Below are 13,885 nucleotides of genomic sequence, written 5' to 3'. Positions count from 1 at the left end.
GCCTGGGGATGTGGACTTGCTCACAGAAATGCCTGGGGGACATGCTTTATTGGGGTATGACTAGAATCCTCCACCGGACAGCTGCACGCGTACTGGGAGCAGGATCTGCAGCTGGTCAGCTGGTGGCCACTGAACTCTGGTGACAAAGAAGAGGCGGAAGTGCTCTAGGCGTGCCTCCTGGAACTGGGAGGGGTCATACTCTGGTCCATCAGTGGGCCGCAGCAGGGACAGATAACCTTCCTGTGCCAGCAGCCCACGACTCAACAAGGCCTGTGCCAGGCCAGGCTGCACCGCATCCAGCTGCTGCTGCACTGCTGGGAACAGGTTCACTTCCCGCAGGTCAAACACCAGTGGCTTCCCGTACCTGTAGATGTGTCTGGTGAGGAGGCAGGTGAGGCCCAGGGTGGGGCTGTCTGGGCCCTGCGTGCCATACCTGAGCGCCCCCAGCAGAGCCAGCCGAATTGACTCAGGTCTCAAGTGCTCCGGGTTTACTGTGTCCACATAGTTGGTGTCCTGGTATCTCAGGAAAGTGGCTGCCTGGCCAGAAGGGTCGATGACAAGAGGCCACCTGAAGGCAGCCACCTGGTCACTGCAGCCTGTGGGCACTTCTGACCTGTACCCACACCCAGCCTGGGTACTGACCGTCCATCAGCTCGGATCCGGTCACCTACGTCCTTCATCAGCACGTCATGGAGCTCCGTGACCTTGCACTTCAGCCCAGGTGCTGCCATCTCCTCCTCTGTGGAGGTGTTTGTGGAGCATGGGAAATGCTAAATCTCCTCCCTGGCATCCCCTTTCCAGGTCCCCAGCTGCCCCACCACAGCCCTGCCCACCCTCCTGGGTCTGCTCCCGCAGCTCCAGCCTGGCCATGGCCAGTGTCTCCTCAGCCTTCTGTGCCTCCTGCCGCAACCTGTCCACTTGGGCTTCTGCGTCCTTGATGGCCTAGAGAAGGGACCACATTGACCATTGCTCTTCCATCACCTCAGAGTCACCACCTACTCTGCAGGAGGGTGGAGGAGGGGTCGGCTGCCCAGACAAGAGGTGAAGTCTATGCCTACCAGGACTTCCAGGTTCTACCCGTACCCCAAGGAGGCCATTGTTACTAAGTGACACCTTAGGTTTGGAAGGCAGAGATGCCTGAAAATCCCTTGGAAGGGGAACCCCCAGACTGGCGCAGGGCATGGGAGCCCCACCTGCAGCGTGAGCTCAGTCTTGCCCATGCACTTCCTTTCACACTTATCATGCTCCATGATCCTCCGATTGAGCTCGCAGTAGGCCTGTTGTAGCTGTGGGCAGACAAGGCTCGCAGACCCCAGCAACTCACCCTCACCCGACCTCCAGCTCTCAGGCCCTCCCCAGGGCCTCCTTCCTGGAGGGCAGCCTGGTTCACAACTCACCTCCTTGTGACACCTCTGCTGCTCCTTAGCCAGCTGCTGGACCTTGAGGTTGATACTGCAGTGGGAAGAAGCTGGCTGGTCAAAGTCGTCCATGTGTTTGCTCCACATCCCCTTCCTCTCCCGCGGCTCCCACATCCCCCTCGGCGCACCGGTTGGCCTCAGCCTCCTTGTGCTTCTGGGCCTCCTGGGCCCTGCGCTGCTGCTCAGCCTCCATGTTCTGGAGCATAGCCTCTGTGAGGCTCAGGTCCCACGACTGCAGCACGCTGGCCACTGCGGCCAGTGAGGCCACCTAATGACAGGGCATTTGGTGCTTAGAACCATGTGTCTTCTGAGGAAGGAGGCACACACATCTTAGAGGGTTTGGAAAAGCAAGGAGGGTGCCATGGCTGAGAACTAATAGCCCACAAGCCAAGACCATAGGTCCCCTGGGCTCACCATCCACATCCAAGCAGACCCAGCTCCAGTGGCAGAGCCTCCAGGGTCACATTTGCCCCTCTCCATCTGTCCACCAATCAAGTTCCTTGCCAAGTTACCAAGGCCTCTAGGCTTCCCACACTATAGGCACAGACACAGTTGTCTAGAGCCGCTTTCATCTCCTGTCCACCTGAAGATCTACCCTTCTAAGACACAGTCCCTAAGAGCCACAAAAACTTGGGTGTGATGGTCTACACTTGTAATCGCTCCCTTGCCTGGCTCTGAAAAGCAGAGATGATGCTCATGGGTCACAGTAAGAACAGGGATGAGCCTGGCAGACTTGGCCATCATCCACAGATACTGGAGGAAAGATGGAGAAGGGTCTACATGGAGGACTGGGAGTCTCTGTAAGGGTCAGGACATGGTTAGCCCATACAAAGTACACGTGCCCAGCCCCCTCAAGCTGATGGCTTGGAGTCAGCCCCCATGTATCTGTTGGCCCATCTCATTCGTGTCATATTAGCTCAGAACCCAGCAGAGACAATGCATAAGCTTTCATAATTCAGCTGCTTTACATGGAGCCCAAGATTACTTTTAGAAAATGAGAGGCTGCCTGCTTTTCATAGCCTACAAACCAGCACCCGGTTGCTGAAAGCCTCAGCCAAGACAGTGCCAAGGGCTGCCTGGGCCTTTCTTTGCCATCATTGCCCCCACAGCTCTGAGTTTCCTCGGGACTGAGTGACATCAGATGGCACTGGTCCTCCTGGAGATGGTACGCCACCGCTACCTTCGTCCAGTATCCTCCTCGGTCAGCTCTGTCCTTGGACATCGGGCACCCATGCCCTCACCTCCAAATCCCTCCTGCATGGCAGATACTTCCTTGGAGAGATCCACCCTGGACGCCTTAAAACCACGGCTACCCGCCTGTCCCCTAGAGACACGGCCCCTCACCCTGCTCCACTTCCACTGCTCACACTTCCTCACTGCACTGAGACCATGGAGTGGCCATCCATCGGCCCTTTGTTCAAGAAGCTTCCCCCAAGCGCCTAGGATGTTGGCTAGCACATTCTGTCAGTTAGTCCAATGGCTGTGTGAGTCAATGAATGAACCTATTGGTATTCATCTGAAGGTGCTGACGTGAACGCGCAGATAAGAGACCAAAGGCGGCCACGTGGAAAGAATCACTGATGAATTAATGTGTAGAGAAATGCATAGAAGGATAGGCAGTTGGATGGGTAACTGAAGGAATTTATGAATAAATATGTGACATTTTGAGGTTGTAACTATATCATTTCTCCCCTCCAAATCCTCCCATACACCCCTCCTTGCTGTCTTTCAAATCCGTGCCCTCTTTTCCCACTGACTGTTGTTACGAGTATATATACATATGTATATACACACACATTCCTAAAATCAATCTGCTCAGTCTGTATGTTACTAAAATGTGTGTTTTCAGGGCTGACCATCTGGTATTGGATGACTAGTTGGTTTACTCTTCCCTGGGAAAGACTAGTTCTTCCATTCTCAGCGTTCCGTAGTTGCCTGTAGTTCCCAGGGTAGGTTTGAGGCCTCATGGGCTTTTCCTTGTCCACGTTGGCATGGCTATTGTTGTCCCTGTTCGGCTCATGGTTGGGCAGTCATGTTGTTGAGGTTGTATGGGTGTATCTTCTGACATTCCTAGGAGACACAATCTCAGAGCAAACTTCCAGATCCTGTGGCTCTCACAGTCTTTCTGTCCCCTACCCTAAAATGTTGGTCCCCGAGCGTAGGTGACTTTGTAATTTAATTGAATTTTATGTGTATGTGTGTTTTGCCTGCATGTTTATCTGGACTCCATTTGTATGCCTGGTATATGCAGAGGCACAGTGCAGAGGGACTCAAATTCCCTGGAACTGAAGTTACAAATGGTCGTTAGTCATGATGTGGGTGCTGGGAATTGAACCCAGGTCTTCTGGAAAAGCAGCCAGTACTCCAAACTGCTTGGCCATCTCTCTAGTCCCAATATAGGGCCTTTTCTGAGATAGAGTCTTTTGTAGCCATGGGTAACCATGAATTTCTCATCCTCCTGCTTCCATCTCCTGAGTGCTGCTGGGATCGCAGGCATGTGTCCCCATGATTGGTATATCTGGTACTGGGGGTGAAACCCAGGGTACCATGCATGCTACGCAAGAACCTTGTCAGCTAATGTCCATCACCCAACCCTGGAATATACAATTTTTTTTGAGACAGGGTTCCTCTGTGTAACAGTCCTTGATTTCCTGGAACTAGCTCTCATAGACCAGGCTGACCTTGAACTCACAGAGATCTGCCTGCCTCTGCCTCCCAAGTGCTGGGATTAAAGGCATGCGCCACCACTGCCCAACAAATATATAATTTTAAATGCTTATTTTTGCCCTGTTTTGCTTTGAAGCAAGATCTCTCCATGCAGCCCTGGCTGTATTGTCTGTGTAGACCAGGCTGGCCTCTAATTCACAGAGATCTGCCTGCTTCTGCTCCCAGGGCTGGCATTAAAGGCATGCGACACTACATCCAGCTTAAATTCTTGCTTTGGGTGGAGGTTCTAAGGATTGTATCCATAGAACAAGGTGGCCCAGAATTGGGTCCTCACAAGGACTTCAGCTGAGTTTCAAAGCCCTGAAGCTGACAGGGTGGTCCAGGCTGCTGGTATCCTGGCATATGCCAAAGCAGTGCTGAACCCTCAGTGGCATATGTAAGATTTTAACGCAAGCAAACAAACAGGGCCCAATGGCAGAGGCGCACACCTTTCATCCCCGAACTTGGGAGGCAGAGGCAGGGAAATGTCTGTAAGTTTGAGGCTAGCCTGGTCTACAAGCGAGTTCAGGACAGGCAGGGTTATAGCCACAGGGATCTGGAGCTCAGGGGTAGAGTACTCACTCAGCTGAATGAAGCCCTAGGTTCAGTCTTCAGTACCTCAGAAACAACACATTCAAGGTGATGAGGACCGGATTAAGAATTTGGTAAAGTGCCGAAAGACTTTATCTATATTATATAACAAATGAAGTTTCTAGAAGTTAAAATAATCAAAATTAACAACAAAGTATGAATATTTAATGACTGACAGCAGACAGCTGGAGAGAAGACTAGTAAAATGGAAGGCATGTCAGAAGAAAACACCCGGGACCAACTGAGAAAAGTACGTAGGAAAGGGGTCAAAACTGCTGGTTAGCAGTACTGGCTGCTGTGCACATCCACTACCATCCCATTTTCAAGACAGCTCAAAGAATATTCTTCCTGACAACTCGTGCCAAACGACCAGGTCTGTTAAACAAACAGCAGTGGTTTGCACTGAATGTTTTGGATGCCTCTCCTCTAGGACCAAGGCAAGTGATATTCAGACAGTGGCTACTCTGTTCACGGGGCTTCCCAAAAGACTACAAAATTCCGAAGCTAATGTGATCCTTGCAGTGGACACTGAACACCAACTCATTCTGTTTTTAGCTACTGAGCAATGCCAACTGCGGACCAAGTGTTAAATCATGGACCCATGGGGACAATCAATTCTCATTCAGATCACACTAGTTGTAGTAATAATTTTAACTTGTATTTCCCTGTTAATATTGGCGAGAAATCTGTCTTATGCGTATTGGCCATTTTGACTCTTTTTTTTTTTTCAATATATAGAGCCTTGCTCTGTAAGTCTGGCTGACCTGATAGTTGCTATGTAGCTCAGGCTGATCTCAAACTCATGGCAATTCTCCTGCCTCAGCCTCCTAAGTGCTGGGCTGGCAGGCATGTACCTGGCCTAGATATCTTTTTTCAAGTGTATCTGTAGCGCATTTGTTTATTTTATCTTGGGGGGATGGGTGGGTGTGATCATAGAGCAGCTTCTAAGAGCTGGTTCTCTCCTCCCACCATGTGGATCTCGGGGATCGAACTCATGGTGTCAGGTTTAGTGGTGAGCACCTTACCCGCTGACTCCACTCATCAGTCCAGAAGATGTACTTTTAAAGAAGCATTTTGAAGTGAGTTTCTGCTCCTCTCTTGGATGCTCTGATTATTCCCTCACTGAGGAGCAGGTATCTGTAGCTGTCTCTCATCTAAGAGTTACACATACACCCCTCGCCTTTAGCTCTCACAGTTACCAGCAGCTGAAGTTGGACTTTTTCACACACAGGATGTCTCCAAGCGTTTCCCCCCCCCCCTTTTAGGGAGTGCTCCTGAGATCACTTCAAGCCCTCTACAGCCAGACACGAAGACCTGTCCCCCACAGTCCTTTATTTTCTCCCTTTTTTGCTTGTTTACATTTTGAGACTCTGAGTAGTCCTGGCAGGCCTGGAGCTCACTATGTAGACCAGGCTGGCCTCACACTCACAGAGATCCTCTTGCCTCCTCCTACTGGGTGCTAGGATCAAAGCTGCATGCCACTATGCCAAGCCCTGGGACTTCCCTCTGGACTCGCAGTCCATTGACTTCACCTTTAGGCATCGTTTCTGTTTGGTGATGGCCACTCCTCAAGGTGTGCACTTGCTAAGCACGTTTCCCTTCCTCCATGAGTGGAGAGCTGCTGAGGCCCGGCAATGCCTGCCCGCTTGAAGTCCCTGCAAGGGAGCGGAGAGAGTCCACTGAATAAAACTGTGATGCTGAGGCCTGGGTTGCAGCGGAGACCTGGAGATGTCGGAGCTGCCAGAGCGTGAGATGTCTGAAGGAGAACTGCACCTATGCAGCGGAACCAGCCCAAGAGAGGTGTACGCTGCAGCCAGCAAGGGTGGTGGAGTCAGCCAAACCCTTGAAATTAAAGTCCCAGAAAGAAGACACAGAGCTATGGGACTTTGGTTTTTCCTACTAGGTTTCAGTCTTGCTTTGGTCTGGTATTTCCTCACTAAGCTCCCATTCCTCCATGTTGGAACGGCAATGCATATTCCTTACTATTTTATAAGGGAATCATGTAATTAGTTTTTTGATTTTACAGTCGATCATGTTTAGAAATGGCCTTGAGTCTCACAAGAGATTTTGAACTTTTCTTTTTTCTTTTTTCTCTTTTCTTCTTTTTCTTCTTTTTTCTCTTCTTTTTCTTTCCTTTTTTCTTCTTTTTCTTTTTCCTTTTTCTTTTCTTTTTTCTTCTATTTTTTCTTTTTCTTCTTTTTTCCTTTTTTCTCTTTCTTTTTCTTTTCTTCTTTTCTCTTTTTTTCTTCTTCTTTCTCTTTTTCCTTTTTTTCTTTTTCTTTTTTCCTTCTTTTTCTTCTTTAACAAGGCGCTTGAGTTGAAGGGAAGCTATCCAGGAACACTTTGTTCAAGAATAATTTTCCCCTACTTAAAGGCAGGTTACCCTACATGTAATAGCTACATAAAGAAAGGTTACTAATTGTCCTTGGTTTTGTGATAAATAAAAACATTGACATTCTCCAAATGAAGAAAGGGTGCAGGGGTTTATGTTGTTGAGTTCTTTTGTTAAAACAACGAGAGCACAATAACTTCCTGGACTGTGTGGAGAAGAGCTGAGTGAGCGTGCCACTAGTGGAGGGGTTTTCCTAGAGCCACTACCTTCCCAGCCCTTCTCCATCTGACGTCCCGAAAGGGAACACAGCAGCGTGCCGGTGCAATACACCAGGGACTTTATGTTCAAGAAAGGAATAGGGACAGGGAAACCAAAGAGCAGAGAAGAGTACAGAGTGGTGGTCAGGGTGTGCGGGAACCAAACTGCAGCTTTCTAATGGAGAATGTTTCTTGGTTTATAACAAAATTCTGGGATGAAGTAGCGACCTTCCTTTTTGGTAGACATCTCCTGTCTGCTGCCGGAACACATCCATCGGATCTTCGTCTTCCACTTCCAGCTATGCAGGTGTGTCTGTTTCACTGTTTGCCCATTGAACTGGAACCCGATCTGCCTTATTGGTGAACTCTGTTGTTCACAGTGGGCTTTCATTAGTTCACTGAGCAGTGCCTGCTTCTTCCTTTAAAGCTGCACCATGCAGCCACCCTGCCCCTGAGCAGGATGCATCAATACGCTCATTGTTGTCAGTCTTGACTCCTTCCTTGGGTTTCTCATTGGCCATGGTGAGCATGGGAGTCTCCCCAGCTCCACTTCACAGAGATGCACCAGGTCCGCACAGCAGGAGATTTGGGACTTTCGAATGATGCTGGGACTCTGGAATACTATAGGGACTTTTGACGTTGGAATAAATGCATTTTGTATCGTGAGAAGGCCAAGAGCCTCTGGGGGAAAGGGTGTCATGTGTTGGTTTGAAGGAGGGTTATCCCTTGTGGGATCATGTATTTGAACACTTGGGCTGTAGTTGATGGCACTGTTTGTGGAGGTTATGGTACCTCTAAGGAGGCTGAGCCTTGCTGGAGGAAGTATATCACTGGGGGTGGGCTTTGAGGGCTTATAGTCTCATCCCACTTCCTATTCTTTCTCTCTCCTTCCCGTGTGTGCAGATGAAAATGCGATCAGCCAGTTTCCTGCTCCCCCTGCCATGACATGCCTTCCCCAAGCTGGACTCTATCCCTAGAACCATAAGCCAAATGAACTCTATCTTCTTTAAGTTGCTTTTGGCCATGGTGTTTCATAACAGCAACAGGAAAGCAGCTAGCACAACAATGACATCTACCGCAAGTCTTCAAAACCTACAGTGATCACAGCACGGGACTGAACTGCGCAATGGGACTGCAAGGCGCTGCTGGCAGGAGGGAACGGGCTGCCACAGCCACGAAAGCATGTGGGTGCGCACAGGAGAGATGGCAAGGGCACACCCAGCACATTGCAGCCACATCTGGAACGCAGTCATGGGAAATTCGCATAATGGAGTTCGTTATACTCGTGAAAGCAGATAAACTTTAGGTCTGAGCAAAAGACTGAATCTCACAGACACAGCTTGGTACCAGAGATGACGTCGGAAGAACAATGCCACACAGACTCTCGTGCAGAAGATGCCAACAGCGAGGCTAAGCTGCAGTGTCTAGACGTTTAGGTCTAGAAATGGATAGACAGGCAACTGAGGGGTGAGAGAGTGGATGGATGGATGAACGGTGCTTTAAATGGGGAATAAATGGCAGGAACAGGACAAACAAGAAAAGTATCCCCTATAAAATCCACCACATAGTTCCATGGGCAGAGAGGGTGGGGCTCTGGCAAATGGCATTCCTTACATTGCTTCTGCTGGGCCTTTCTTCCCGTGAACCACAGAGGCACACACACAACTAGGAGTCATTCGATGGCCAGCTTATGATTGGTATTTTATAGAATAAGGTCCAAGATGTATAAATTCCCAGAGCAGCTAGAGAAGTGGGTGCGAGGGGAGAGAGGGGATGATGAGCAGGTGAACGCTTGCACATGTGGACAGTCGTCTGGGCGAGCCAGCAAATTCAGATCTTAAATAAACCTCAGGTGCTTATCTGAAAGAATAGTTATTGAGAACTATGTGCCAAGATTTTGGTGAGGAACGTGATGTTAATCTCTAGTCCCACAGAGCCGGGCTGTGAGCTTCTGGTGAGTGGGAACAGCTTACGAACCTGTGCGGGTTGACCTGTGTGGGTGGAAGAGCCGTAAACCAACGGAAACCAAGTGAGCACAAGAGGATGACGTGGTCAGCTGCTGGGTGTCACGTGAGCAGATCCGTGGTTTAATAAGCTCATGAAGTGGCAGGGTAGAGACTGAGCTAGCTGAAAGGAAGACAAAGCGTACGGCATGTGGCAGGTCACTGCAGGTAACTGAGGCCTGCGTGCAGCAAACAGAACAAGCTGATGAGCCGGGCGGTGGTGGCGCAGGCCTTTAACCCTAGCACTCAGGAGGCAGAGGCAGGTGGATCTCTGTGAGTTTAAGGACAGCCTGGTCTACAGAGTGAGTTCCAGGATGGCCAAGTCTACACAGAGAAACCCTGTCTCAAAAAAAAAAAGAAAAGAAAAGAAAACCAAACAAGTTTCCGTACCCACAACCTTAGAGTGCCGCTGTCCTCCCCCCTCACCACGTCCACTCCTCCTCTTTTCCTTCCTGTAAAAACCACCTATCTGTCTTCCACTTCATCATTTTGCCAGTTTGAGATGGAATTGTCTGCTTAGCGCTGCAGGAGGGGCTTTTTCTCACAGTTCCCTTGAGAGTGGGAGTTGCTGCCAGTCTCTACCTCATCCTCCGTGGCTGAAAGGGGGTCTGGACTGTGGCCACACCAGCTTTCACCATAAAAGGACATCTGTGTCTGGACTGTGTCCAGTTTGGGGCTATTACCATGCAAGCTTCAGTAGACATTATTATGTGAGCACAGGCTCACTCTGCCGGGCTAAGCGCCCAAACATAACTGCTGAGGAGCATAGTGTGTTTAGATCTTCGGGGTCCGTAGAGGGAGGAGCCTATGTTCATGTTGGCTGCACGGCAGGAGACTCCAGCCTTGCCTTCGGCCTTGCCTTCCACCACTTCAGCTGTCACAGCGAATGCTGACATGGGACACCCTTGTTCTGTGCGGCTCTGCAGTCATCATGTCCTCTTCCAGGACACTCCTCTCCCTGTCTGTCATGGCTGGACGACATGTTTGCTTGTCGTTGAGATGGAATTTGCTTATATTCCCCAGGGAGGTGTCCTTGGTCAGGTATATGATTTGTGACCAGTCTCTCCCATTACTGGCCATTGCTTCCTGTCAGAGACCTATGAAGGGAAACTTCCCTTCCCTTCTTTCCTTTCTTCTTCCTCTTTGTCCTCAGGGGAGAGTGCGAGTGCAGTCCCCAACCACTGATTATGCCATCGGGTTTCCCACACTTGGGCACATCGCAGGTCGGGACAGCTGGAGTACACAGGAAAGCCTCACCCTGGAAATGCCTTTGTGATCATGGTGTCGCCCCTGCCAGGTTACTATGCTTTCGTCTTGGTGAAGGCCAGCTTTTCTTTCTTTTGGCTTCTCTGTGTGCTCAGAATTCTCCAACACGTCCTAGACCCCAGAGCTATTTCCCTGTCTAAGGCCTAGAGGTTCCCTGTTAATGCTGGAACTCAGATCTGCTGAGTTGATTGTGTCTGGTGTGAGACTCAGGGCAGAACTCATTTCTTGGCTTGTGGGCTGTCAGTGGCTCTAGTACCTGGAGTTGAGATGAGTGCTCTTCCTGACAGCTAAGATTCAGACACCTCCCTGTCACCACAGCTCCCCAATTACCAGCCCCACAGCGGTGCCCACAGTACTCCCGCCCTCTATGGCCTCCAGGCACCGGCTCTTGGGCACTCTGAGCTCCCAGACTCCAGCTATACTGTAACTTTACCTGCTAGCCCAGGAGCTTAGGCTAAGCCCAGAGAAGTGTCCCCAGGAAGCGGCGCCTGAAGCTGGGGTCCCAGGCTGGGCAAAGAATCTGATATCCCTTCAAGGGGCACAGAAGCAAGTGTTTGCCAAAAGGCCTGACACCCATACCACCATTTCTGGCAGCACCCTCAGCTTTAGAGGTGAGATATGGGGTAACTAACTTTAAATTCAGGTGACTTAGAGGAAATAAAGGTAAGGTCAGGTGTGGTACCCAGCACCTGTAACCCCAGAACTGTAGTGGCTAAGGCAGAAGGATCAGAATTGTTCCTGGCCAACGTGTGTGTGTGCGTGTGTGTGTGTGTGTGTGTGTGTGTGTGTGTGTGTACAAACAAATAGCAGGTAGAGGCACTTCCTAAGCTGGTTTCTCAGAGTTCCCCCATTGCTGAGTGAGCCTCATCAGCGACCTCCTGGACTAACATGTTCCAGTGGTCAGCATGAGGAAGACAGTACTCCCTCCTGATGGGAGGCAGTTCCACCAAGGGGGAAGAAACAGGAATAGACTGAGAGCACCTGTGATACCTTGCCAACCTCCGAGGCCAGAGAGCCTAATCGACCACAGCAGCTGTATCCTCTGGTGGCCAGAGCGCTGAAGGAGCTAGGACAACCACACAGAAGGCGTCCCCTGGCAGACAACAACCAATCACTGTTCAGAAACCCGCAGGTGTTTGGTTGGTGGGATGGAACCAAATACAAAACCTAGGAATCCCTGTATCCTATCGATCGACACACACACACACACACACACACACACATATTCCTTATGAGATATATAGTCATATCTATCTATCTATATATCTATATCTATGTATCTATCTAGAGAGAGAATGACCCTGTCTCGTAAGGAATGTGTGTGTGTGTGTATGTGGTGTGTGTATTCACATATATACACACATCTATTCCTTATGAGACAGGGTCAATGCTTTTGCCCAGTCCTGGTATTACAGATGTGTGCCACCACATCGGAAACCTTTGGAGTAGGGAAGTGCATGCCAGGGCCACACCTGCTCCGGAGTGCTCCCATCATCGGCGTACACCCGGGGGTCTGCTCCGAGCTTCAGAAGCACCTCCACGGCTTCCAGGTGGCCCCCAAAGGCTGCCCGGTAGAGCGGCGTGCGGCCGAAGGCGCCCTGCGGAAGGGGCTCCCTGAGCGCGTGCGGGGACCAGGCCACACCGCCGCCGCGCGCACCGCGCCCACCTTGCTGTTGGGGCTGGCACCCAGCTCCGCCAGCAGCTGGATGGCCAAGGGCTGCCCGCCCGCCGCCGCCTCGGACAGAGGTGTGTTCCCATGGCTGTCCTCGCACTCCACAGTGGCCACGCGCCTCTGCAGCCGCCGAGCCTTGCCAGCCTCGTCGTGGCCCACGCCTTCGCGCGTCAGGAGCTGATCCACCTGGGCGCAGGGCAGTGTCACCTTGACGCCCACCCGGTCCCGCCCACCCGCTGCTGCCACACGGACCTCTTTAAGCACCGCACGGATCTCGCCCAGGTCCCCTTCGAAGGCAGCCTCCAGCAGGCGGCGGCGGCGCTGCAGCTCCTCCCGCCGGGCGCGCTCTGCCGCCTCCTCCTGCTCGCGCTGCCGCCGAGCCGCCTCCTGCTCCCGGCGCACTAAGGCCAGGTAGGCCTGCAAGACACGGCCCGTGGTCACCGTCCCCAGCGCCCACGCAGCTCGTGGTCACTGTGCAATCCAGACATCATGTCCACAACCTGAGGTCCCTGTCTAAACCCCAAGGTCATGATTCCCCTTTACAGTCTTCAGACCTTCCCTCTTCCGCTGGTCCTGGCACCCAGGGTCTTGTGGCTGAACCCTACTCACCTCTCTCTGCAGCTTCTCCATTTCATCCAGGTACTCCTGGCGCTCCTGCCGACGGCGAGCCAGCGCCTTTCGAGCGAGATGTTGCCGGAAGGCACACTGGATGACAATGGCGGCTTTGTCCTCGGCAGTTGGGGCTGGCGTGAAGAGAGTTGAGATTTGAACCCCAGTCTTCCTTCCTAGCCACCATCTATGCAGTTGCTTGGGTTATACAGAGGACCCGGATGGTTCTCAGAAAGCATGAAGGCCGGATGCTGTGATCACGCCTATCTCCCAACACTCAGGAGGACCACGGAGTCCATTAGTGTGAAACCAGCCAGGGCTAAGTGGTAGACAGTGTCTCAACAGTGACAAAAATTCCTCACTAGCTGAGTCAGAATGATGCTCCCTCAGAAGAACCAGGGAAGGAGAGTGCGCCAGGCTTGAGCAGAAAGTCCACATCCCCGGGGCCAGAAAATCGCAAGAAATCTGCAGCTGGAAAGATGCCGACTGAGAGAAGTTGTAGGAAGCCCGAGGAAAGGACAGAAAAACTGCCCCTGGTCCTCAGGGTTCACCCACCAGAGCCAGAGGCCCAACACATCCTCAAAGCTTGTACGTTAAGTATAAACTGCCCCAAAAGGGGAGTGGTCTCAGACCACAGTCCATGACACTCACAGAGGGTATGAGTCTAGAACTTGGGCACAGCCGCGCACACATTCAGGCCATCTTGCAGAGGTCTAACATGCTGTCCTGGCACAGTGGCTTCCAGGAGCAGGGGACTGGAAGAACACCACGCAGACCCTCTTGTGACTGTCTGATCACCAGTGAGTAACCATTGGGCACTACTCCACCCCACAGGGTCTCTCTGTCGGGGTGGGGGCAGCAGGGAAATCAGCAGCATTTAGCTGGAAGTTGAAGAGCTAGAAGAATACAAGCCGCAAGTGAGGTGTCCAGAGTATCTATCCACAAAAGAGAGATGAAAATCTTATCTAACTGGGACTCCAAGACAGACTGCGTAGACCGCCAGGACAACTGAAAGATGAGTCAGAGTGCAT

The 13,885-nt window shown here is 51.4% G+C and overlaps 1 protein-coding gene and 1 pseudogene across 1 annotated transcript in view; both read right to left on the bottom strand.

Moving 5' to 3' along the window:
• Positions 1-60: 60 nt before the first annotated feature.
• Iqank1 (IQ motif and ankyrin repeat containing 1) overlaps positions 61-13,885 on the bottom strand; it is a 33,864-nt gene continuing 20,039 nt past the window's right edge. The window contains exons 3-13 of the mRNA XM_075963501.1: positions 12,855-12,988; positions 12,498-12,662; positions 12,240-12,431; positions 12,046-12,171; positions 1,547-1,686; positions 1,398-1,452; positions 1,194-1,286; positions 834-942; positions 643-739; positions 434-568; positions 61-364 (exon numbers count right to left, since the gene is read on the bottom strand). Of these exons, the coding sequence (XP_075819616.1) occupies positions 61-364; positions 434-568; positions 643-739; positions 834-942; positions 1,194-1,286; positions 1,398-1,452; positions 1,547-1,686; positions 12,046-12,171; positions 12,240-12,431; positions 12,498-12,662; positions 12,855-12,988 (1,550 nt within the window). The remainder of the gene's footprint in view (positions 365-433; positions 569-642; positions 740-833; positions 943-1,193; positions 1,287-1,397; positions 1,453-1,546; positions 1,687-12,045; positions 12,172-12,239; positions 12,432-12,497; positions 12,663-12,854; positions 12,989-13,885) is intronic.
• LOC142844665 (small ubiquitin-related modifier 2-like) lies at positions 6,300-7,825 on the bottom strand (annotated as a pseudogene).

This window comes from Microtus pennsylvanicus, chromosome 2 (assembly GCF_037038515.1).
Source record: "Microtus pennsylvanicus isolate mMicPen1 chromosome 2, mMicPen1.hap1, whole genome shotgun sequence".
NCBI classification, from domain to species: domain Eukaryota; kingdom Metazoa; phylum Chordata; class Mammalia; order Rodentia; family Cricetidae; genus Microtus; species Microtus pennsylvanicus.
Note: the sequence above shows the minus strand (reverse complement) of the source record. Positions and strands in the feature narration are given on the sequence as shown.